The 26,839-nt window shown below is 43.9% G+C and overlaps 1 protein-coding gene across 3 annotated transcripts in view; it reads right to left on the minus strand.

Annotated features, from left to right (window-relative positions):
- GRIN2B (glutamate ionotropic receptor NMDA type subunit 2B) overlaps positions 1–26,839 on the minus strand; it is a 1,810,086-nt gene that overhangs the window by 63,100 nt on the left and 1,720,147 nt on the right. For all 3 annotated transcript variants that reach the window (XM_069652716.1, XM_069652718.1, XM_069652717.1), the window contains 2 exons: positions 26,502–26,710; positions 26,062–26,233 (listed from right to left, as the gene is read on the minus strand). In XM_069652716.1, coding sequence (XP_069508817.1) covers positions 26,062–26,233; positions 26,502–26,710 — 381 coding nt within the window. The remainder of the gene's footprint in view (positions 1–26,061; positions 26,234–26,501; positions 26,711–26,839) is intronic.

Below are 26,839 nucleotides of genomic sequence, written 5' to 3' on the forward strand. Positions count from 1 at the left end.
TGTGAGGTACCGTTTTCTTCGAGACATGTGTGGGAACGCGGGAAGGTAGGCCATGTGTTGTTGGTGGCGTGTTTCGGTGGGTAAGCCGAATGAAATAAGCAGAAATTGTTTTGTTTTTTGCCACATTTCAGACTTTGCCGGGCTTTCTGGGTAATAAATTCTGGGCCAATTTGCACCAGTCAGACCTCTGTGGATTCCCACAGGTGTCCCCTTTTCGGAAATGCATGGGTTTCCCTGTTTTCCTTGGTGGCTTGGACACCCTAGACCCATATCTGTATGGTGCACCCTTCTGAAAAAATCATGAAATTCAGCTGTCGGAAAAGATTTGGGGTTAGCCGTGTTTCTGGCTTTCCCCTTAGCGCCCGGGTAGGCGCACTCACACATGTGAGATACCGTTTTTGTCGGGACACATGTGGGAACATGGGAAGGTAGGCCCTGTGTTGTTGGCGGCGTGGTTTCGGGGGTGAGCCGAGTGAAATGTGCAGAAATTGGGGGTTTTTGCCACATTTTGGACTTTTCCAGGCTTTCTGGGCAATACATTCTGGGCCGATTTGCGCAAGTCAGACCTCTGCAGATTCCCACGGGTGTCCTCTTTTTTTCGGAAATGCATGGGTTTCCCTTGGTGGCTTGGACACCCTAGGCCCATATTTGTATAGCGCGCCCTTCTGAAAAAATCATGAAATTCAACTGTCGAAAAAGACTTGGGGTTAGCCGTGTTTTAGGCTTTCCCCTTGGTGCCCAGGTAGGTGCACCCACACATGTGAGGTACCGCTTTCGTCGGAACTTGTGTGGGAACGCAGGAAGGTAGGCCATGTGCTGTTGGCGGCGTGTTTCGGTGGGTGAGCCGAGTGAAATGTGTGGAAATTGGTTTTTTTTGCCACATTTCAGACTTTGCCGGGCTTTCTGGGTAATAAATTCTGGGCCGATTTTTCGGAAATGCATGTGGTTCCCTGTTTTACTTGGTGTCTTGGACACCTTAGGCCCATATCTGTATGGTGTGCCCTTCTGAAAAAATCATGAAATTCAGCTGTCGGAAAATACTTGGGGTTAGCCGTGTTTTAGGCGTTCCCCTTGGTGCCCGGGTAGGTGCACCCACACATGTGAGGTACCGTTTCTATCAGTGTTTGGCTTGTGGTATTGCTTGTTTTGTGAAACACTACAAAAAATGCGTGCTTTCCTAACTGCAAGAGTTGGGGGAATGTAGCAGAGCATTTTTTTTCTCAAAATTCATAGAAGCTATTGCCGTACCAAACCAACCATGTTCACCACATACATTTTTTTCAGTCATTTTCCCGCTTTTTCCCCAAAACTATGGAATTTTCCCCTACCTAGTTGTTGCCTGACCTGTGCAAATCACCCCTTCCTAAACTTGGAATTTTGTCTACTTTTCAGAAATGCATGCCTTTCTGTCCTCCAATTCGACATTCCTATTCTTGTCTTCCATTCTGTCCACGCATGTACAATTGGCAAAAATGGCCAAAATCGCCTACCTCTCACAAAACGGTTGATAACCACATCAAAATAATTTTTGTTTGTTTCCACTCAACCTGTTCCTGAAAGCCAAGAAATTGGGGAATTCAGCACATTAAACCAATTGTTCCTAGCTCTTACAAACAAAAAACCACAGGCTTCTTTGTACATCATTTTATTGGCATTTTCTTGAAAAAACCCAACATTTTCCCTATTTTTGCTTATTTTCTCTCACCCTCCTACAGCAACCTAGGATTCCTGGGTGGCGTTACGACCGCCTACATGTGGGAAAAAAAGGGGCCAAATTTGGCAGAGATATCTTATGTAACAAAAAAGTTTACAAGGCATTGAATGGTGACATACCGAAATCACCAAAAAAGGCCTTGGCACTGGGGGTGGGGGGAACGCATTGCAATTAAAGGGTTAAAATATACTATTCGATAGTATGTGTTTGATACGTTTTACTCTCTTGCAGAGGAGAACACTCATTTTGACTCTCTTGAAATTGCATTTACTCTCTAATTTAAAAAAGCATGTGTAATATACTCCCATCTCAAAATCTTATCTGGAGCACTGGGAGTTAGCACCCTCTTCCAAGGGCTGGAACGTGGGGTGACGACCCAGAGCCCTCGTTTACTGCCCTCGCTTCACTAGAGCCATGAACTCTGGCTGCAATAAAATTCAGCATTGTTAAGGAAAAATGTGACCTCTTTCACATTTTCAGATGTTGACCAATCTAGTACATGCTGTAGATTTAGCCATGGCAATCATTCCAGGTGAAATCACAAATCCCCCAAAATTCCAAGTTTATGCATATGATTTAGATTTTTTAAAGTTTTCCATACAGCCAAGTTGCTGGTAACCGTCATAAATCTTCCAAAACACAGTGATGGTCCTCTTAGATTTTTAAAATATAGTAAATAACATCCAGTTATATTATTTAAAAATCTCTGAAATAATGCATAATGTATTTTTCCCAAAATACTGAAACAATGTGTGTGTGCATAAAATAAGCCAAATGTATACAGGTATACTGAAAAGACAAAGGTGGGTCTATGAATCTGCATTTCACATATCTCTTCCTCAAATCCTTACAAGAATGTAGCTATTGCAGAAATCCAGTTTAGAAAATATTGTTGCTTTTGGTTACAAGTAAATCATAATTGTTCATTGTAAAATCATTCACTAATTGATAATCTATACACATGTGCAAATCTCCTGTCTGTATTCATACAAAAAACTGCTAGTAATGAAAAAGCAAACAGTGCTTTTTAAAAATACTTCCCGTTTCTCCAGTATTAGGAGGCACAGCCAAAAAGGACAGAGTTTAGTCTTGTCTGGAGAAGAGATTACAAGGAACTGTTCATCTTCCCATGCCTGAGGTATTTTGATCTGTTTGAACTTGAAATCTGATTTCCTACTTTCTTTGTCAAACCACTAAATCAAGCGATGGTTGCAACCTCAGGCACTAGGGTGCGGATTCCGGCACCCAGTACTTCTTCTCCAGTCTATCCTGTTTGGCCAGAGCTGTGCAAGGGTTCTTCAAGAGGGCCAGGCCCTCCTCCCACATGTCATCCAGAAGGGGCACCGCCATGATTGTCTTCCTCTTGGCCTCGCACCTCTGGTACAAGAAAAACTCCTTCCTGGTTTCTTCTTGCACAATCTGGAATAGCTTGAAGGCCCAGGCAATCATGGAATGGAACAACCCCACCTCATCCGGTGGGGACACCTTAGGCTGCAGGGGCCCGCTTCAACAATATCGTCATCGTCCCTCGTCATCCTGGCCGTATCCGTCCCTGTGTGGAATCAGAAAAAAAAATATTAAGGCTTTTACACCATGCAAAGAGAAATACACCGACACAGGCTTGTAAAGATTCCCAGAATCTTTATTGCAATTCTGAACAGTTTACAAAACAAAGTACACAAATAGCTATTTGGCCGTCAATACATCACAGAGACCACCAGCAGGGTTCAATGTGAGCAGTGAACAGGAATTGCTAGCTGGACACCAGCGTATTTATACAGTTTCTTTATAACGATGTCCAGCCTCCTACAAGTTAATCATGTACTGGGCTGGGGTCGCGCCAGGTTCGTTCCTAATTTACATATCTCGTGCATGCGGTTTACTATTTAATACATTTACTAACAAACACTATTTTTCTCTGGGTTTAACTTTACACTCTTTACACATTGCTTTAATGCAGGTCAAACAGATGTTTCGCATGACATGTTTAAATAGCGTTATTGTTCTTATATACTTGTCGGTTAACATCGCCGATTCAAGTAATCGCCTGATCCCGAGGTCAACAAAGGACAAGGTCTACATGACCCTAACATGTAGCCTGCAGGCAGGTTGGACATTAACTCTCCTACAGAGGTTGAAGAGGTTAAAGTAAGAACAAGAGGACACAAGTCAGCCATTTTAGGCCACAGGGTGACTTTGCACGATAAACTAAAATGGCGGCTTTAACCTAAAATGGAGGCTTGATTCACTTAAGGTCGCGACCTTGCAATACAGATTTCCTCGGCAAAGCGACTGGGCATAGGCCAACATATACAATGAGGACGAAACAATATTATATCAGTCTTAACAAACCCTCCTTTTGGCCTATGCCAAGCGCTAAACTACCTTCAATCACTTTGCGACTAACTCCACATTTCAACGTCTATACACCCTGAATCATTGTCAGACATATCTATTGCCATTATATCAGACACTAGAGTTTCTTTCAACACATACTCCTTGGAAACCTTATCTGGGGCGTATATTTTATGCCCTAATACACTTGTTGCTTGCGCGCAACACCCCGATAATACTGAACATATACCAGGGAGACACAGTATACAACAACAAAGGAACAGAAAACTACCCAAGATAATCAGCAGGGCCGAAAACAACTTCCATCCCCACGACCGTAGGAGGTCCCAAAACCATGCACTAAGTTCCCAATTTCCCTCAGGAACATGTACTTCCGAACTAAGAACATGTAGATTTTGGATCGCCCTAAAGATTGTTGGAGAGGAGTCTGGTACGTAAACACAGCAAGCGGACCCCACTAATTTACATACTCCTCCACGCTCTGCCAGAATGACATCTAATGCCATCCGGTTCTGAAGAGCTACTAATCTTATCGCTTTCTGTTCTAACGTCATATTATAGAGTATGTCAGTGGTCCGGTTGATGGTTTTCTCCAACACTCTTGCTAGTCCCCTGATATCTTCTGAATTTGTAATTTGCCCAAAAAATGGCACAAAGGATTTCATGATGTCTCCTAGAGTTTGCGCTGCAGTATCCCCCTTAACGCCTCGTCGTGGACGAGTCTTTGAAATTTCTGCAGTACTGGCAATAAATACCCCAGGTAATAGAATCCCTAAATAGCAGGTTCCTTGCCAATCCCTGGGCAACCATGGAAATGCCACATTACCGCAAACGGAATAGACAGGTTCACCTACGTACAGAGGTCTGTTCTCACTAGTCAAATTCGCAACGTTGGCGCATTTTCTAAAATTACCCATTGACCGTGTTCCATTCCTCTGCATGCAGAAGGATACTGAATCGGGGCTATGGTTAACAGAATAAGATGGAGGCGTGGCATCCTTATTGCCTATAGGAGCCATTTCGAAAGAGATCAAAGACTGAAAGGGACGAGACAATCTGCCAGAGGGCCTAAGAGAAGCAACATTTGGCTTACTCCTATTTGCAAAAAGCGAGCATCCCAGGGGCATCAAAACACGTTTCTCAAAACTATTCAAATGTGTACCATCAAAACTTCCTGAGATGCTATCATTCCATCAGCCAAAGAATAGTGCTCTAAGAGAAGCATAACAAGCAGTTGTCAAAGGTAAAGGATGAATATACCAACCTAGCCTCTTATCCCCATGTTGCGGTAGATGTGAGCAGATCCAGCAGTTGGTCCTATTCAAAATTGCATGAGTGGCATTCATTATTAACAAAAGACTATTATTCTGATAGTTCCGTCTATGCGAAAAATCTCTAGGCGACAAGGCATGCAATTGCATGGAAGGAGTGGGGAAAACAGATACATTTTCAACAGGTAAAAAGTCCTCTAACGGATATGCTTCCTCCAGATACCATAACCCAAAATCAATAGTTACTAAAAACCCAGTTATTATTACAAAAAGACAACAATACACTTTCGGGGTCCCATTACTTGCTTGATCATTGTCTCTGCTAGTCACATATTTATCTAAAAGTTCGGTACGAGCGGTAGCGGGTGCAGGCATTGTCGTCTTCAATCGAAAAAACACCAATTGTTCGTTTGCTGGCGACTGCAGTCGTGCGTTTTCTTAATGTCTTTCCCACAACCCTTAGCCAACAGAATCCTTTCGTACAGTCGGGCCAAAACGCAAGCCCTCAAATGATTTTCTCAATCGCACAGTCAAAAATCGTGCCGTACGTCTATTTTCTTGGACGTAAATTATATTTCACAATTTCCGGTGCCAAAGGATCGGATAGCAGTATGTCGTCACTTCCCACTGGAGGTAGCGAGTAAACGGAAATGGGATCAGAAAATGATTGATCCGGAAGTACCACTGTTGGAGAGTGCGGAGACAAGATGGCTGTTTTGTCTGGCCTTACGAATTCTGGAACCCTCTCCGATACTCTCTTGTCGGTTGTTGCTGTTTAAGGCACGTTGGTTACAGCACTGGAAAGGGATTCTGTGTCTTCTGTATCGTATGGCATGGGCTGCGGGATCTGTTTGGTGTGTGTCGCGTGGATCCATTTCTTACACCCTGCTACTCACACAGCAGTCTGGGTGACTAGCAGGACCTGGTAGGGACCCCTCCACCGAGTGCAAGGCAAGATGACCTCTCGAAATCTTTCATGAGGATCCAGTCCCCCGGTCGTAGACTGTGACCAGGACCCTCGTATCGTACAGGTAATGCCTCTCGCACCTGGTGATAAATTGAAAACAGATTTTTAGTCAACTGGTTACAGTAATCTGAAAGAAGCACATTCTCTATATCCCGCAACAAGCGACTTTTTGGCATACCCCAAATATTAGCAGGCCTCCCCATTACCACCTCAAAGGGAGAGAGCCCAGTCTTAGTTTGAGGGGTTGTTCTCATCGACAGCAACATGATCGGTAAGGCGTCCGGCCATTTTAACTTGGTGCCAGCACACGTCTTAGCAAGCTTGTTCTTTATAATGCCGTTATGCCTTTCACTAATCCTGCACTTTGGGCATGTCTGGCCGAATGCATCCATTTATCAATCTGTAATCTTTCACATATTTGTAGGATTACAGCAGCGATAAAGTATGGCCCATTATCCGACCAGATGACTCTCGGCAGCCCGAACCTAGGAAAAAACTCTTTCAACAGAGTTTTTGCCGTGGTTATGGCCATTGCATCTCTAACAGGGAAGGCCTCAACCCATTTACAAAATGCACAAATGACAACCAACACATATTTAAGATTGTTGCAACGTTCCATTTCAATAAAATCAAAGTGGATAACCCCAAACGGAACAGAAAGTGGAGCGGAACTTCCTCTAGGAGTCGAGGTACCTTTTCCTACATTGTGCTGCAAGCAGACCATGCACCCTTGGACAAAGCGCTCCGCAATTTTGAAAATGTTATCATTGGCCCATACACTGTGTAACATTTTAGTCAATTTACGCGAGCAGACATGGGTCGGACCATGAGCCATAATGACCATCATTGTAATATAGGTGTCAGGGAGTAACCATTTTCCTTCAACATTGTCCACCCAACACCCATCATCATCCAATCTTCCTGCACCCTCGACCCATTTCTTGGTCTCCTCTACAGTAGCATCAGCTTGAATGTCTTTTACAGAATCGATACTTTCACCAAAAGTGCAAACATTTACAATTTCTCTTACAGCATACATTTCTGAACTAAAATCAGTGGCAGTTTGTTTAGCTATCTGATCAGCGAAAGCATTCCCTTTTCCTATATCATCTCTAACCTTTTGATGTGCTGTACATTTTATAATAGCTAACTGAATAGGGAATGCGAGAGCTGAAAGTAATTGCACTATTAAAGTGCCATGCTGCATTTTCGTGCCATGTGAGGTCAAGAATCCTCGTTCTTTCCAAAGTCTACCCGAAGTTGTGAACTACCCCAAAGGTATACTGACTGTCAGTATATATATTTACTTTAAGCCCTTCAGAAAGTTCACAAGCCCGAGTTAATGCTATAATTTCTGCGGCCTGCGTGGAATTATAATAATAATAATAATAATAATAATAATTAGGCATTTATATAGCGCTACGAACCCTCAGGTATCTGAGCACGGTTTATTATTACCCACGGTGTGTGGTGCTCATTTATCAACCTCGGAAGGATGAAAGGTTGAGTTTGGCCCTGCCGGGATTCGAACCTGCGTTAACCGGCTCTGCACGGATGTCAAAGCGAGCGCTCTACTCGCTGTGCCACTTGACTGGCTAATTATGCATAATTCTTTTGGTTTCTACAATCGTAGTTAAAGTAGTGACAGCATAAGCAGCCGTGGATGTACCATTCGGAAGTTTAAAACAAGAGCCATCACAAAATAGCTCTCCTTGTGGGCTATTCAAAGGCGTGTCTTTCAAATCAATTCTACCTTTAGTCTCTTGTTCTGTCGTTTAAAGGCAATCGTGTGATGTTTCATCACCATCAACAGTATCTTGCGGGACAGGTAAAAGTTCAGCCGGATTTAATACACAACACCTCTGAATTTGAATGTGGGGAGAAAACAAGATCAATTTGTATCTTGTCAATCGTGCGGAAGTGAGGTGATGCGTTTGAGTTCTATTCAATAAAATATCTACAGAGTGAGGTACCATTAGGGTTAACACATGACCCAGGACCATTCCCTCACTCTGTTTTACAGATGCAGCAGCAGCAGCGACAGCTCTCAAACATCTTGGCAAAGCGCATGCAACAGGATCAAGGGCGGATGAGAAATAGCCGCACAGCCTATTCTTCCCTCCATTTTCCTGCGCTAACAGCACATCCATCACGTTCATGCACATACAACACGAAGGCCTTTTCATAATTTGGAGTTCCTAAAACCGGCGCCGAATACAGCGCGGTTTTGAGCAAGTCAAATGCTGTCTGGTGTTACAAAGTCCATGGCAATGGCAAAGAAATGCCTTTCTTTCTCAAAGCCAGCACTGGTTTAATCGTTAATGAAAGGTTAGGGATCCACAATCTACAGTAAGAAGCCATACCTATCAGGGCTCTAACTTCCTTCTGCGTATTTGGGACAGACATGCCAGAAATAGTTTTTATTCGTTCAGGTGTCAACCGTCTTCCCTCCTTTGACAGGAGGTAGCCTAAATAGGGGCGACCTCCTGACAACAATATTGGAATTTTTTGAGTGAAGCTTTGTGGCCATGTTTTGCTAGATAACAAAGCAACATGGTGCCTTCTTTACAGGCACTCTCAGAATCAGCAGCCAAGAGGAGATCATCTACATACTGTAGTAACGTGCAAGTAGTAGGCAACTCGAGGGTATCGAGCTGCTCTTTTAATGCCCTACTCTAAATACTTGGACTCTCAGTGTACCCTTGTGGTGCACAAGTGAATGTGAACGAGCGTCCACCTAAGGTAAACGCGAACAAATACCTACTATCCTTGTGTATGGGAATACTGAAAAACGCGTTTTTGAGGTCAACAACGCTAAAGTGAGTGGCAGAAGCCGGAATCATAGTTAGTATCGTTGTAACATCAGGTACAATGGGAAATTGAGGAGCAACAATTTTGTTAATAGCACGTAAATCAATTATAAACCGAAAGGGAATCGCATTATCACCTTTTTTGTATACTGGCAAAATCGGGCTGTTACACAAACTACCGATAATTTCCTCAATTACTCCACGATGTACAAAATCAGACACTATACATTTTAAAGCCTGTTTGCCTTCAACTGAGATCTTATATTGTGGGATGCGAGGAAATTTTACTCCATGTTTCAGAATAATTTTTTGACAGGTTCAATTTGAAGAATGCCCACATCATTATCATCAATTGCCCATAAGCATTCCGGAATATTACTGAATTCTGGTGGTAAAAGTCGAGTCAAAAACTGAGAGGCGAGTGATTGCTGAGGTGAAATTGTTAACCGAACTCTGTCCGGGGAACAATGTATTACTGCATGCAATTCCTTCAACAAATTTAACCCCAGCAAATTCTCCCCACAGTTTGTGGTAAGTAGAAATGGACACTGCTCCGTGAAGGGACCCAGTGTTATCGGTACTGGCAAAGAGACCGGACAAACTATAGGTGTGCCTGAAAACCCTATGGAAACGTTGGACTGCCCTGACAGGGGAATATTTGGAACCTGTAAATGGTCAATGGAACATTTCTGTGCTCCCGCATCTACTAAAAATAGATGCTTCCTATTTCCCACCACCATCTCAACATAGGGACCTTTCTGATGAATGGGAATATGCGTCGGTTCCAAATCCTGCTTCGGGCAATCCTAACTAAACAGAATGTCGTCAAAAGGAAGCTCTTCAGAGAGGTACGCGGCAGAAGGGTGATCAAAAATGTTTCTATTATCCACATTCGAAACTTGCTTATCCTGTGAAGGAGGTTGCTGTGATTCTGGTGCAAACTGACCTCTGCCAGGGCACCCTGCACCTGGGCGACCTCTGGATCGTCTACCCATGTTCCCAAATGACCTTTGCTGCAAGGTCGGACATTGTGCGTGCCAGTGACCTTCCTGACGACAAAAGGCACACTGGTTAATGGTTACCGGAGCCAGGGGCGTACTTCCCTGTGGAACGTATTGACCTCTCAATTGATTAACCCCTCTAGGGTTTCTAACAATCTGTTGTAATAGAACTTTTGTTTTCAGGTCACCCTTTTTTTTCTTAAGTTTTTCCTTTTCATTATTCACACGATTTTCATAGTACTGAGCCATGCGCAGTACTTCTGATTGAGACTTCGCCTGCCAAGCTCTTTCGGAAGACATAATCTGTAACTGGATGTCAGGCAGCAATCCACGTACAAATTTGTCGACAAACAGCCTTTTCCCTGACTCTGTGCCTAAGTCTTGTCCACTGAAATCTGAAAATACCTGTTCAAACCGATTGAAGAAATCGGTAGCACCCTCACACTTTCCTTGGACACAGGCCGTAAGCTTGTGCCAAATGATTTTTTTTTCAGGAACTATAGTTTTTAATTTTACAATAATCCTATCAGGCAAAATTAATATCACTTAAGGCGGTCGCTCGCCAGCTGGTCTTTCTCTGTCGAGCCTAACCATGTTATCCCATGTATCTCCTAACCCAGGTACATCATCTATAGTCCTAATCTGTTTCCACAAATCAACTGGCAGGAGCACGGGAAATAATAAATCAATATCACTTAAGGTGAATACCGATGATTGTAAGACCGACTCTATTTCTTTATAGAACACCGTCGGATTCTTTCTTATATCAGGAATAGATTGCTTTGTAGTGTTCACTTCCTGTCTTGAAAACGGGACGTGAACAAACTGCGATACGTAATGTGCAGGCATGTCCACCGCGAGTATTCCTTGTGCAGCATCGGCCGCAATCTCAACTTTTGGGACAAATGTCAGAGGGACCTCTCTCATAGGCAACTGAGAAGTAGGTAGCTCCGAACGCTTACTAAGCATCAGAGCCAAATCAAGCACTAAGGCAGTCTTAGAAGTATTAATCGAAAAGGCTCTCTTATAAACACTCAACAATTCTGCGGGACAACAAATCTTTCTTTTTACACACTCATTCTGCAGGTATTCTACCATAACCTGTGTCACTTTCTTTTGCATTTCTAACGTATACTGACCATATGTGTCATATACTTCATCTGGAGTTATCGACATATCCGAAATCCATCTTATTGCATCCTTTGTACAAATTCGCGATTCCTCACCTTTTAATTCACAGCGAGGAGAAAACCGTTTCTGTAAGAACATAATACCTAAAATCACCATCTGCTTCTTCATTCTGTAACTCTTCCAACTCCTTCCTATACACAAAAATCCTCTTAACATGCTCATATACTTTCTCCGCAGTATCTCTGGACAACGCTAAGGCGTTCAAATTCCGTAACCCTTGTGGGAGATCTACATCATTTCATCTATTCCACATTATACTCAAATGAATCCCTAACCCTTCAATAAAAACATTTTTCTCAGGAATACTTTTTAGATTTTCGAGTGTGGAAAAAACATCAGCTTGTTCACCCTTCTCCATACAATGTTTAGCCCAAGCAATCAATTCATTCATTTTATCTGGGGACACAGTATTACGAGTCACAACCCTTAATCCCGCGCCCTGGTCTACTACAAGCGATGCGGAATCACTTGGAAGAGGAAGAGTAGGCACATTCTGAATATCAACAGGTGGAGGCAAGGGGGCAGGCAAAGGAGCGACGGCTGGAAGAACAACAGGAAGAACAACAGGGAGGGCCGTAGGAACTATAGGAGGAGGAATAACAACAGGAAGGGGCAAAGTACCAGGGGGAGGGACGTACGGGGGTGGCGCAGAGGCATCGGGCCTTCGTTCATGCAAAAGTTTATTAATCAATTCATCTGACGTATGAAAATCTTTTGAAGGGTACATTTTTTGAATGCCTAATTGAAATGTTCTGTCCGTGTTCCTAACTGACTCCAATTGTTTATTTTGATCATATAACCGTGCCTTTTCGACACTCGTCATATGTCGACGCATATGTTTCTCTCTACTCCTTTGTTGCTGCAAAGCTTCTGTTTTCCAACTGTGCAATGCATCAAATGCTGCAGGTCTAGCCTTTTTCTTTACCAATACAGACTCCAGATATTCTATACGAGAGACTTCAAAGCCACCATTGGTTGGCCACAGAAGATTAGAGTTATGTCTGGTCTGTCTGCGCCAAATGTCATTAAATGCTATACTACCAAAGCCTTTCTTACTGTACATAGTACATGCCGGCGGCCCCTCCTGTGGTGCGGGACGGCTTTCTTCCAAAGATTGTCTGTCGCTGTGGAATAATGCCCTGAAGCAGGCAGACAATTTCCCAGGCATATCAAAGTTCTGGTGTTACCTGGTCAAATAATTGTGCTTGCAAGTACAATGCGCCAAATTCAAATCGTCAGGGTTAAATTAAGAATCGGGTCAAAATTCACCTGACCAAAGGACTGGGAGGCCCGATCGGGTTACTAAGGACAATTCTAAGGACCCTTGTGTCTGGTGATTTCGGCAAATTTACCCACCTCGATATATGGACCCTCGTCAAGACGTAGTCTCGGGCTACAGCTCACCGTTCAGGGATCGGATCGTGCAGTTCTGTCGAGGAATTCACTTCTCGTCCAGAGGGGCCATTTCTGTTGGCACCGTCCGATCCCGGTCCGATAGCCGAGCCAACCTTCAACGAGATGAAGTCGATCTTGAGGGTCCCTATTCGGGCGCCATCTGTGGAATCAGAAAATACAATATTAAGGCTTTTACACCATGCAAAGAGAAATACACCGACACGGGCTTGTAAAGATTCCCAGAATATTTATTGCAATTCTGTACAGTTTACAAAACAAAGTACACAAATAGCTATTTGGCCGTCAATACATCATAGAGACCATCAGCAGGGTTCAATGTGAGCAGTGAACAGGAATGCTAGCTGGACATCAGCGTATTTATACAGTTTCTTTATAACGATGTCCAGCCTCCAACAAGTTAATCAATCATGTACTGTGCTAGGGTCGCGCCAGGTTCGTTCCTAATTTACATATCTCGTGCATGCAGTTTACTTTTTAATACATTTACTAACAAACACTATTATTCTCTGGGTTTAACTTTACACTCTTTACACATTGCTTTAATGCATGTCAAACAGATGTTTCGCATGACATGTTTAAATAGCGTTATTGTTCTTATATACTTGTAGGTTAACATCGCCGATTCATGTAATCCCCTGATCCCGAGGTCAACAAAGGACAAGGTCTACATGACCTTAACATGTAGCCTGCAGGCAGGTTGGACATTAACTCTCCTACAGAGGTTGAAGAGGTTAAAATAAGAACAAGAGAACACAGGTCGGCCATTTTAGGCCACAGGGTGACTTTGCACGATAAACTAAAATGGCGGCTTTAACCTAAAATGGAGGCTTGATTCACTTAAGGTCGCGACCTTGCAATATGGATTTCCTCGCAAAGCGACTGGGCATAGGCCAACATATAGAATGAGGACAAAACAATATTATATCAGTTTTAACACCTGCCCCATGCTTGGGTCTGCTGGGGGAGGAGGGACCTGACGTGGATGTGGAGGCAGAAATGGGGGTGTCGGATGAGGCTTCCTCTTCTTCGCTGGTGGCTGATCAGGGGCCTGGGGGACCAGTGGCCCTGGGCCCTGTGGCATCCTCTTCTGGATCTCCGACACCAAGGTGTGGAGGGTCGACAGGATTTCCAGAGAAACATCCATTGGCTGAGCTGGCGTGATCGGAACACAAGGCCCCGCACTGTCATCGTGCTCCTCTTCCACGTCCTTGTGGACAGTGTGTAAGGACTCCAGGTCCTCGTCCGTCGACGAAACCTCCATGGTTTGGGCCATGGCCTCGGACTGACCCCGAGGCCTCCTTGCCCCCCCTTTGACTCCAAGGGGCCAGAACAGGGTTCTGAGTCTGTGTCCCCTTCTCCGGCGTGTCTGCTGACTTTGCCAAAGTCACTGCAGCGGTTTTGCATCTCGAGCGCAGAGATACCTTCTGTACTTTGGGGGCTACCGTCACAGGGTCAGCCCCCTTAGCCTTCATGAGAGCAGCCGCCACCAGTAGCATTGACAAAGTCCTATCCTGTGCTGATTGGGCCTTCTTGGGTAGTTCGGCCTTCTTATCCATCCGCGGCTTCTTGGCCTTCTCCCACAGTTTAGCCGGGTTGGATGATTTCCTTTTCGAGGAGGAGCTCGATTACCGGCCGGAAACTTCAACGATCTTCAGCCTTGAGGGGAGCTGAAATTCACCAACAATGGACCCCTGCTGTCGGCAGATGGAGAAGAGAGCACACAGTCTCTTTTGGAACAAAAATAGAACCTTTTTCCTGGCGAAAACACAAAACAAAGAAAAAGAAGCTCGCAGAGGAAACTCGAGGACTCCCAACACTGATGCATGTGGTAAAAATCTGAAGATGGCTGCCAGAGGAGGGGTTAGGGGGAGAACTGTCATTGTATGGGGGCATTATGACCCAGAGGACTGTGATTGGTTTAAAAGAGACAGATAGTTTGTAAGTGAAACTGTTTTTTCTTTTACCGAGGATTCCTTAGCCTGATGACGGGGAATATTCATGAGCATGTGAATCCATGCCAGACCCCATGCTGGAGAAGTGTTCTGCCCTTCCACTTAAAGAGGACTATCTTGGGCTTGTTCTATCTTGCTTATGAAATAATGCATTAAAGATAAAAATCCAATAAAAAATATGTACATCTTATATGGAGTAACCATGTATATTATGAGCACTACTGCTCTTCTATTTTAAGAAGTATTGGTTTAAAAAAATGCTGGCTATTTTAATTGCAATGTACAATTCTAACAATTTGTCAATGCATTGTCGAAAATTAATTATGGAAAGGCCTACATAATGTCAAAGGCTGGGACACCTCTAACATCAAACTATATATTTCCACAGTTCCCATTTCCACATTCTCTGTGTGATGCATCATAAAATTGATGTTGGTTTGGAACAAGCAACTGCTCTTACAACTTAAGTCCATTTTTGAAAATAAATCATCTTCTTACTTCCATATTAGTAATGAATGACAGTTCATTCGCCAGAACTGTATTGTTGTTATGTCGGTTTGTTGTCATTCAAAGAAAGATTATTAAGGTTATGCAGAAAGGTCTCACAGTTTAGCACTACTGTCAACATTGGGATCTCAAGCCTGCCCTCTCGCATCGTTTATTGACACATAAGCATCCAATGTGCCCTCTTCGCAATACATCCAAAGTGACTCTTACTAGGGTCTCGTCTTCTTCTGTGGAAATAAAGTACGTCTTGTACATCCCATATCTACAGGCACTTCTTCTTTTATATTAGATCTCATTGTATGCCCTGCTGTAGCAGAAAGGCTATGTTCAAACTGCAGGGCAATTAATCCCTTTCCACAATCTGAGCAGGCGATGGGAGTAATTGCCTGCGAAAATATCATGTAATTCTTCACTTAAATTACGATGGAAAGCTATCAATTAAGCTTTCTCTGACCAATGCACATCTGCTACTAAATTATTTAAATGGGACACATATGCGCTCACATCTTTAGTTCCCCACATACTCAGCTACCCTTTGTTAGGCTGAAAACTTCTAAGCAAACATCACGGTTGATGGAAGGCCTCAGGGAATTTAAATGTTTTTTCCCAGATTAATGCATCTCTACTTTGATTTGTAATGCAATGCCAAAGGTAACCTTGGCTTGGTCACTGGGAAAAATCTTTAAGTGTTATAGAAAATGCAACTCACCAAGGTGGAAATCACATAAATCCTCTAGGTTCCCAATAAAATGCGTGTTTTCAATGGGCAGCGACATTGCTTGTTGGCCCATACTAAATCCTGAATATTCTTTATTTCAGGCCTCTCGCACTTCTCTGGTGCAAAACATGTTTTCTGGTTCTGTGCAGAAGGAACTCTCTCAAGCAGACATTTTTTATGAACTATCTCAGTGTCTTAAACTCATTTCGTGTCTTATCCAATTGAACGAACATAAACAAATGCGATTGATCGTGATAGATAATCAGGCACTGCAAATAGTGAGGATTCATGCACACAAAAACTGATGGGACCCAAATGACATGGGTTGAAGCTTTCCCCTGTGTGTAAAGTACTAGCTGGCAAGATTTCCCCCAATATGGTTGTGACTGCGATTCTCAAAAGGCCACGTCCTAAAAGTCAAAAAACAACAATTACAAATGTTGCCACGAACAACCATGCAAATGAACAGAAATCCAAAAAGGAGCACAGGTTTTTTTTATTTTGGGGAATCGCCTTTACCTTACCTCTCAATTTTATTCAGATTCTAGTTGAGGGGTCGATTCGGGTAAAATAAGCCCCTTAGTTGTCGTTATTGAAAAAGGTACAATTAAAATGAGTACAATATTTGCAGGTGTCTGCTTTGCTGTGATTCAAGGTCATGAAGCATCAGGAGTGCTGCACTGGCCAGCGCATCCAGCAGCTAGATGGCAATGATATCAATCTGGGCATTCCGCTTTTATAATCCATTGATTTGAAGTTGCTCAATTGGCAATCGGTGCTCTACATGCTCCTACTTCTGCAGACCAATCAAGTGTACAACACTTCACCCAGAAACATGCTCACTTTAAATATCTACAAACTATGGGTATCTGCAAACGGTTTCAACGTTCATGACAGCTACCCTTCCCCAGCCAAAGGTAGCCCCACTGCCCTCTGTGCTATACAAAGCATGCCGGCGAGCACAGCAGAGATTCCTGTAGGCAACACTTAACACTTGGTGCATTCCTTTGGGATATTCACGTACAGCCCCAATGTAAAACCTCGTTTATTCTTACACATTTGCCATAATAACGCTCTCTGTGTCTGGGGGTGTTGCTCTTGTAGTCTCCTGTTGTGTAAAGTACCAGCACACTCCAGATTTAGCTAGAGAGGACCATTTTCATAATAAGGACTTTGGGCCCCTGGCATCCCTTTGAAGATTAATGAGTTGGACACAGATTACCAAGCAGAGCCAACGTGAACCAATTAACATGATTTGCAGAGAGGTACTCTTCAGGATAGCCATTGTAGGGTGATTGGAGGTGGTAGCTGAGGCAGGGTGGGGCATGGGATGGAAACATATGCCAAGGGAGTTTTGGAGGGTGAAACCCCCTTAGGGCCTCTTTATCTTGCTTGTTGGCGCCCAAAAAAGGCAGTCCTTTTGTGGAGTGGCTTTAACATGTCCGATAATGACAGGTGCAACAGGAGCCCCTTCAATTAATGTGCCCCAGTGCTGTGAAAGCCTGTTGGGTCTGAGCCTAGAGAGGTAGGCAGGACGGTGGTGCAGAGGCTCCTGGATACACACACATTGGGTGATCCTTGTGCGATGCAAATGGCACAAGATCATGAGCCTGTAAAATAAAGGTGCTGCCTTAATCCTGTGTGTAGATGAGAAGCTATGCCCATTGCTTTAAACTGGAGTTCTTCTCCCACATACAGGTTCTTCAAGCCCAATCCAAAATATTGGCAACAAAACATTTTACAACAAATACGCTATTCAGTTTCTTTTTAAGACTGGTGGTTGGCTTTCCCAGGCCAAAGACTGACTGTAAGCTTCAGAGTGCTCAGCGTAAGAAGCCATTAGAAGCAGCCACCCAGCGTAGACTGCACCCAGATCACGTAGATTCAGACTGAGTCTTTGACCCACATCCTCATGCTTAGACCTGGTTTCTTCTCTAACATCTCGCAGCAGAGGGTGCCTACAAATCCGCCTGGGTCTTGGTGATTTGTTTCCATACCATCTCCTAGGCCTTATTTTTGTGTCTTAGTGTTTACAACTACTTGTCATATACTATGCTATGGCCTGTGACTGGTGGATGACTGATGCAAGCAGCTTGTGTGATGTCACATGGAGTGCAGTTTGTGTGCTTGAGTGCTGAATGCTCCATGGAGGACAGTTGGACAATAAGGCTGCATGGTAGAGGATGTGCCAGTGGGGGTATCTCCTATTACTAACATACAGAGGACTTGCTTACTTACCTGAAAGAAATTTAAAGATGGGAATAAAGCTTACCTGAATCGTCACTCGGACCTCAAACTACAGGTATTACAAACTTACATTAACCAAGTATTTGGAAGTTACTTAGGGTCACACGAGGATGTTTTGACGTGTGAACGGCATTGCCATTCCGAGACCTCCTGGTTAGGGCAATTAAGAGATTTACCTTTATTTTGGGAGCCCATTACCATTATGGTTACGTTCTGAATTAAATTCATAAATGCTAGAGCTGGCCAAACATTTGCCAAACCAGGAAAATGGCAGTGCCGAAATGCGGGAGGGGCAGTGCTGGCGTTTTCATGCATGGTGGCACACTGGAGGGAGGCTGGGTGAGAAAAGGGGATGGTGGAGCTGGGAGTGGAGGCAGGGTAGGCACATCGCCAGTGATTCTTGGAGGGTGTAGTGGGGTGGGGTAAGAGAGAGAGGGATACCCGTGCCTATGGGGTTGAAAGGGGGTATGGACAGCAGTGGTGTTTTTTGGATGGTGTGTGTGAAGGGGCTGAAGTCGACAAATGTAGATGGCAGCAATGGTGTGAGAAGAGACTATAGGAGATGGTTGCTCTCAGGGAGTTGGGGTATGGGGCTAGGGCTGGAGTAGAAAGCAGTGGCACTTAACTTGTGAAGTAAAAGACATGCTTCAAATCTGCTGCCAGTCTGCTCTCCATTGACCTATCTGCATCGACCCCTGCACCATACCAGGAAGTAAAGTGCTTCTGTCCTCCCCCAGTCAATACATGAGTGGCAAGGGATGGGGCAGGTGCGTTTTTTCTTTTTAAATATCATTCAGTAACAGGTGGGCAGTGGGTGGGGCTCAGGGTCGGCCCCTGCTTTAGGCAGGCACTGATCCAAAAGGAGGGTCAGGCATGAGACTCAGCGTTGACCCTTACCCGAGCCCTGGAGAAAATAAGAAAACTTCTTGTCAACATGCTTTGTGTCTCATTGAACAGTAGCCTTTGAGGGGAAATGGTGCTTATTTGATGTTAAATCCGCGTTTCTGATCGTTGTAGGTTAATTTAAAAGCTCACAGGACAGAAATAAGAAAGGAGGTGGGGTCAGTGCAAATCTTAGAAGTGTCAGCACGAAGAAGAAAAGGAGCCAGCAATAGTGGGGGACAATAGTACCACAGGGGAAGGGTCAGCAATTGTTTAAGAGGGAAAAGAACTCCGAGAGCAGCGTGAGTTAATCATTACTCAGAGGGGCATCCCGAGGGCAAGCGATGGGCTACACAGCACTCTGCCATTGACCCACCTTCTCTGCAGTGCTGTCCCTTTCTAGGTGAGCCAACATTGAAAGGAGGGTAAGTCGATAATACACTGATAGAGGACATCAGAGATGAACATGGCTCTGAGTGGCAGCCATTAGGTAGACATACACCTTGCTGTGTGAACACAAAAGCAATTGGACACCTCCCATCACTAAATGGGGCACAAACATCTACTCAGAAATAATAATTTGTGTTGTTATGTAGCACCTCATTGGGATTCCTCCGGCTTCTTAGCGTGGTAGTAACAGGTGCAACTATTACTCCACTATAACAGAACTTGATTAGTGGACCCCGAAAGGATGAAAGACGTGCAGGATGCCCTCATGCCAGAAACCAATCCTTTAGTCCAGGCCTAACCGCCTGGAGAGATTTTAATTTTGAGTCCTCAAGATCTATGTACCCAACAGCTATCTCAAGCTCTGAAAAAGCGGTGTCTGGCACAAAGCCTGTGTCAACTCTTCGTTTATCACTAATATACCATCACATAAATAGTGTATAACACAATATTTTCACTTTGAACTCCGTTAACCTATAATGCAAGGATAGTATACTAAAAAGTTGCAACCTCAGGCCTATGGCTTTGTGTTTGAATTATCTGTGTGAACCCGTGGATACAGGATTCAGTATACAGGGCCGGGGCACAGCGACACTTACTCTTACTGAGGAACCTCGGATGGAATACAGTAGTTCTTCATTTTTCTGACTACCACTACACTTAGACGTAGTAGCACTTGCCGGATAAATGAAACTCTGAGAGGTAACAGCAATGGGGTCGGAGTGGAGGGGTAGTAATGCCCTCCCACCCAGCGAGACTTCTAATAGATACCCAAAGCAATGGCAATGATTGTAATTATTCAAAGCCTTAAATCAGTCACTTTTTGTTTTCAATGTGTCTCCCTAAGTGAGAGGGGGGTATGCTCAGTCATGACTTGGCTCCCTTGCTTGCTGTGCCTAGGGAATAAAGCAGTACCTCCCTGATTGATAAAGTACTTTAAATGAAAGGCCTCAATTATGCACTGACTCGTGCATAGAAGGAATTACCTAAAAAAGGGAAAAGGGCATGTTTACCACAGATTGCTCTCAATGTTTTTGTCAGTAGTTAAGCTGGTTGGACTTGTCTGAAGAAGGGTGTATGTGCCTTGGGGTTGTGCTTTGGCCTCTCTCCACTGCACCAATCTCTCTTTTGCCCATGCCACCATTCTTTCAACTTCCCCTGCTCACCTTTCCTTCTGCAGACCAGGGTCTGTATACTCAGAGTGAAGCAGAATACGAAAATCAATAGATGATTCCATTGGTGGCACAATTAACACTGATTTGTAGATGGCTGGTCCCTTTCTGTAATGGTGCGGATAAAGTCTTAAAAACAATGGTATGGAATGTTGTAATACCAGTTGATTAGTTCAAAACCTTCCATCAATCACTGTTTTAGCTACAAGCTGCAAAGGAGCAGATTTAGTCTCCTTTTTGGATTTGCTGTGAACAAGAGAGCGGCCCATGTCCACCAATGGCAGCAGGATATCCTCCAGGCACTCAATCTGGCTTTGCTGGTGGGACTACATTCATCTCACGAAGCTACACAGGCTGCTGTGGGATAGGCGGCATTGGGATGTTAAGGCAGGCTCCCTCAATTAGTACATGGAAACACATAAAAAGTCATCAGGGTAATGCCAGGCACCTTGCATACACCCACAACCTGACAGTGATGCCACCTCAGTAATGTTCTGATAGGGGACAGTGATGAGGAAGGAGGAGTCAATAAGCTAGGCAAGAGCCAGGCCTTGCAAATTTGTAAATATCCCACTAGACCTGCAGGGCGAGTACCTAAGAAATGCACTCTCATAGTGACAGGTGACAAAATGTTTACCAGTGCTTTCTGTAAAATGTTGCATGTCACTATAAGCACACTTCATATTTGGTGCAATGCTGCCACCCATAGGCCAGCCATGCATAGTAAAACATTCATATGTCATTTACTGCAAACACAATTTGCAGTAAATGTCAAATAAAAGTTTCAAAAATCCCCATACTTGCCAGCAAGATCGAGTACCATGTAAATGGTACCCACCGTTCATAAAGTCTTCTCGCCAATGTGAGTGGGCGTGTAGATTTTGCGAGCCTCAAGATCAGCACTGAAGGACAACATGGTGTTCAGCAAAACACATTCAGTATGGATTTGGCAGCACTCCACCAGTGATTTCTGCATGTAGCAACTTTCTTTACAGCGTGCGTATATTTAAGTTCCCTGTATTGTTACAAGGTGACTGCCAGCCCTCCAGATAAGGTGTGTATTGTGCATTTTTACGCATGTAATTATAGAAAAAACAGATGATTTCATTTTCTGCTGCTTACCATGTACGCTGTATTTATTAATTTTCAAAAAACATACTTTCCACCATTAGATGGCATTATAGCAAGCACACTCCTGCCCTGAGGCAGGCAGATCCTTCTCTTGCCAGTCTCTCTCACAGACATGTATCCAGGGCTCAACCCACCCCCCCGGCCCTGGAAGACATTTCCAGAAACGCATGTGTCCTTCTGCTGAGTTTTTTCATTTGAAGAGTAAGCTGAGAGAGGAGGCCACAAATGTGGTGACACCAGAAGACACCAGCCAGGTAAGCACCCTGCCCTTCTGCTGCTGGTGCTTTTAAATTGCATTTTCTTTCTGATCGCCCGGACCGCTATCTGATCTAATCTCGCATGGTCTGTGCTGTCAGAGAGAAAATAAAAACGCAATTTAAAATGGTTGAAAGGATCAAGACCATGATTCTGTGTGCATTTTGTTTCTCCGGAAGCAACTCTACTATCTGCTCGGATCAGATGATCAAGCAACTGCCGTTTCCCAGAGTCACAGACCCCCTGAGACACACAGGCTGCGTCCCTGATGAACTCGACAACACAGTGTTGTTGACGCAGCCTGTCTCTCTCAGGGGGGCTGTGACTCTGGGAAACATATTTCTTTGGTCATCAGCAGCATAGCCCATCTTATGCATGATGGTGAATTGCCAACTGAAAGACCACGAGTCCCCTTGCAAATCTGTGACAGTTAAAGCGAGCAACACAATAAAGCACACACCCTTTGAAAATGTGTTCATACCAATAAGTCTAATAGCTTTATATGCTAAAAAGTAAAGTTTGCTTGGATGCCCTTAGTTGAATGTTCTTAAACCATACATAACATGCTGGAGGTTTGTGACGAATCTCCAAACTTAAGTGAGTTTATGGCACACATTTTTTGTGTGTTTTAAAGCGCTGACAATAAAGTGGATAAATCAGGATTTTCTTTTCATTTTGCATCCTATCGTTTTCCATTCAGGATGTGGAAAATAAAGGTACAGTGCTATTATTTTGCCCAAGGATGCTGCTATAAGGATTTACATGTTGTCATGATGCTTTATTATGCATTTTGTGTATTTTGCAAGTAAACTCTACAGGACAGTATTTTTGTAGGTCTTGACACCCAAAACTTAAATATTTGTTCCAAGTAAAGCGTGGAAGAAGGTGGCCGTGCCCAAATTGAAAGATTGGGTTAACATCCCTGGTTCGCTGTTTAGCGCAAGTGTGGGAAAATAATATAATCTCACCCTGACTCCAACTGCAAAAATTGGAGTGCTTATAAATGATTACTTTTACACCCTTACAATAGGACAGTTTTAAGTGTAGGGACACGTTGGTGTACCCTGGTGCTGCTCTGCTAGTGGCTCCAATACTGCCGTATAGAAATGCATTATTGCTGCACTGGCCCTCTACCAGGCTCGTAACACTGGATTTGACAGAATAGTCTCACCAACCAGTCAGTGCACCAGATATTCTAGTATAGCAGACTGTGATAGAAACAACATTACATTTTCTCCCCTGTTGCTCCCAGCAACTGAAGTTGCTTTGGCCGTCCAGAGAACTGCCCCACACTCTGCAATGTCTTGTTATGCTATGATATTGAATCTTTCATTGCACACCATCTGCCATTTTCACACTTTCTAGGACCTTCAGGATCTGCAGAAGTGGTTAAAGGAGAGAGTTAACTGATTGTAACATTGAAGCTGCACTAGAATAGTCTCATTACAATGAATAATGAAGTTAGATGCCCCTACACAAGTAAGTTTGCCACTCCTCCACCGTCTCTGAAGTTAGTGCCTCTCCCAACACTTGAAGGGTTATCCCCAGCCTAAATGTTATCCTAGGTGCACACTTGGATGTGCTCACTTGCCTTTTGTTATGCAGAGAGGTGGGGAAAGCCTTTGCCCGAAACTGGTGGTGTAACATTTTTACTGTGTTTGTTCAGAAAAATGTACTTGAACAAACACAATAAAACTTTAAAGCTGTTACTTTCAAGAAAGACTTCCATCACCTCTCTGCATGTTGCGCTTTAAAATATACTATTTGATAGTATGTGTTGGATACGTTTTACTCTCTTGCAGAGGAGAACACTCATTTTGACTCTCTTGAAATTGTATTTACTCTCTAATTTGAAAAAGCATACGTAAAATACTCCCACCTCAAAATCTTATCTGGAGCACTTGTTACTGCCATAACCTGGGTGAAGTCATACACATATAGTATTTGGGAAATACTGTATGGGGTATTTCCCAACTAACGCATGTAATGTTTCTTAAAATGTTTTTTAAATGAATTTCCTTCCTTGTTTGGGGCATGGCCATGGTTATGGTAATGTGGCATCATGCCATTACTGTACTTACAAAAACACACATAAAGGTCACGAGTGATCCGTCTGTGCGTTATATGACAAAGATGGTGAGAAGGAGAGCATATGAGAATGGCACATTTGTGTCCTTTAACTTTGGGGGAAATACTTGTTTCCATGTCAATGTTCTAGCTGCTCGAGAGTAGAGGACTATAGAGACTATGCACAAATAGAGCCTCTGTGATTGACATGAACTCCAAATCTCTAAAATACCTTGTCACTTGTAATCAAAGCAGCATTAAAAATCTTCAGTATTTCAAATACTGCATGTTCTAACTTTACCTCCATTCTCATGATGATGCACTGGGCGGGACAACACTGAATGAGTAGGTGGTATTAGTACTACTCTGAGAAAAACTACTGATGAAAAAGGTGGGCATCAGGTATTCCCTGAAAGGGAAAAGTCCAGAGGGAAAGGGGTTCAATAATATTCTGAGAGGGCATAGTTCTAAAGAAGGAGGGGCCAATAATATTCTGAGATGGGATACAACTGAAGGAAGGGGGGTCCAATAACATTTTGAGAGGGGACAACTGGTGGGGTTAATAATACTCTAAGTAGGTGGATTACCGAGGTATTAGGTATTTAATGGTATGAGAGAGAATTGAAAGGGGACGTGGTGTTTAAAAACACTGAAGAGGGCACAGCACAGAGGTGTGACGGTTTATAGTACTCTGAATGAGGAAAACACCAAGGGAGGAGTGTGGTCAGTACATACCGATAGGTCAGAGAACTAAAAGAGTAGAGCCAATAACACTTGGAGTAGGGAAACAACTGGCAGAGGAGTTGGGGGTCACTCATACTCTGAGAGGCGACAACACTGATGCAGACAATAGTGTAAATAATATTTTATGAGGGAAAGTACTTTGGGTGAGAGGAGGTTCTGGAATAATACTCTGAAGAGGGAACAGCACTGAAGCTTGATGTGGTCAAAAACTATTTGGGAAAGAATTGGACTATGCAATAATACTCTCAGAGAAGACAGAAGAGTTGTTGGCCTGCAATACACAGGAAGGAAAGCAGAGAGAGAGAGATATGGATCGACAATGCTGTACGAGGGGCACACAACCGAATGGAATATGTCTGTAATAATCTGAGAGAGGACAGCATGAGACAGAACGGTAATGCCAGAGAGCAATGTGGGGCTTCACGAGGTATCAGCCACAAAAGAGGCAGGATTTCAATAAGCTACCCAGGTCCAAGACTCTGATTAGATGCAGCAATGAAGGGTATTAATACATTGACAGAGGACAGCAGTGTGGGGGACAGTAGTACACCAAGATGAGTGGAAACTGAAGATGTGGGGGTATATAATTCTTAACGTTGGGGCAGCAATGAGGGATAGGATAACAGTGTTCATTTAAGTGGGGATAACACTGACAGAGTAGGTGAGTCAATGAGACTCAGTGTGGACACCACTAAAGAAGGGGTTGGTGTCATTAACAATCCATGAGGGCTCAACATTGAGATAGAATGTATGGGTCTTCAGGGCTCAAAGTGCTAACATGCTGAGGTTTAAGATTGTGGTAAATTAAACTTCGAACAGGGATCAGTACCGAGGTATGAGGGCCAGAAATATTCTGTGAGGACCACACTGAGAGTGGACGTACCTGTGAGAAGAGAGAACAGCAATGACATAGTGGGTGGTGCCAGTAATACTCTGAGCATGAACAGCATGAAGGTTGACAGGGCAGCACTGACAGATGAGGGAGGCAGTAAGACTTTGAGAGGGGACACCACTAAGAGGGGTGAGGCAGAAATGTTGGTAGATAGCATAGAAGAAGCATGGTAGACAGTACTTCCCAGATAGATGTGAAGGGCTGTGACTGTAGGAGCAGGCCAACACTGACTAGGAAAGGATGATGGTTGCTGGAGGTGCAGGCACAATTGAGAGGAAGAGGGGAATTGGGGTGAGCACTGAGAAGTTGTGTGGACACCTACCTCTCCCACCAGGCCATTCCAGGTACCATTGATCTTCTTGCCATGCTTCCCATTGGTCACCAAGTAGAGGTCATAGGTGAACTTTACATTCTTGGCAATCTTCTTTAGGATGTCGATGCAGAATCCCTTGCAACAGCGCTTGATGTAATTCCCACCTTCTTCTGTCTGGTTCCTGCAATGATGGGGACCCCATCAATGGGGGCAGTGTTAGTGAGACTCCATCTGGTGGCCACCTATGCCCCACCTTCCCAAACACATCTGTTAACACTTATTTCCATTAGCTTCCAATAGTTCAGAAAGAGACACCCATTAGCACCCCATTCAATGGTTTGTTGTTTTTTCCCTTCGCCCTCCAGATACCAGGGATCAGTTTAAATATTAAAACGAATACTTGCATACATTAGAAGCCTTTTTAAAAAGACAGACTGATCTGGGCTTACTCAAGTCGGATCTGCTTCCGGCACGGCACAGTGTTCCGCATACACGTGCCACTCAGTGGGTCAACATCCTCTACGATGACGAAGGGCGCTTCCTCCAGGGTCACGATGCTTAGATGGTCGTCCTCGCGCTCTTCTGAGTCAGGGTACAGGTCAAAGCGGGGCCAGACATAGTACTTCATCTGCAGGCTCCGATCTTTGTATTTCCCCACCTGCAAAAAGAGAGCAAGAGCGGTGTGAGAAGGAAACCTGCAGCAAGCCTCAAAGAACGAAATATAAGATCGTACAAGCGAAAATACAAATAGAAGATGACGCCTGGATCCTCGGGTGCTGCTGAGCAA

Source organism: Ambystoma mexicanum, chromosome 3p, assembly GCF_040938575.1.
Source record: "Ambystoma mexicanum isolate Mex_15411 chromosome 3p, UKY_AmexF1_1, whole genome shotgun sequence".
In the NCBI taxonomy this organism is placed as follows: Eukaryota; Metazoa; Chordata; class Amphibia; order Caudata; family Ambystomatidae; genus Ambystoma; species Ambystoma mexicanum.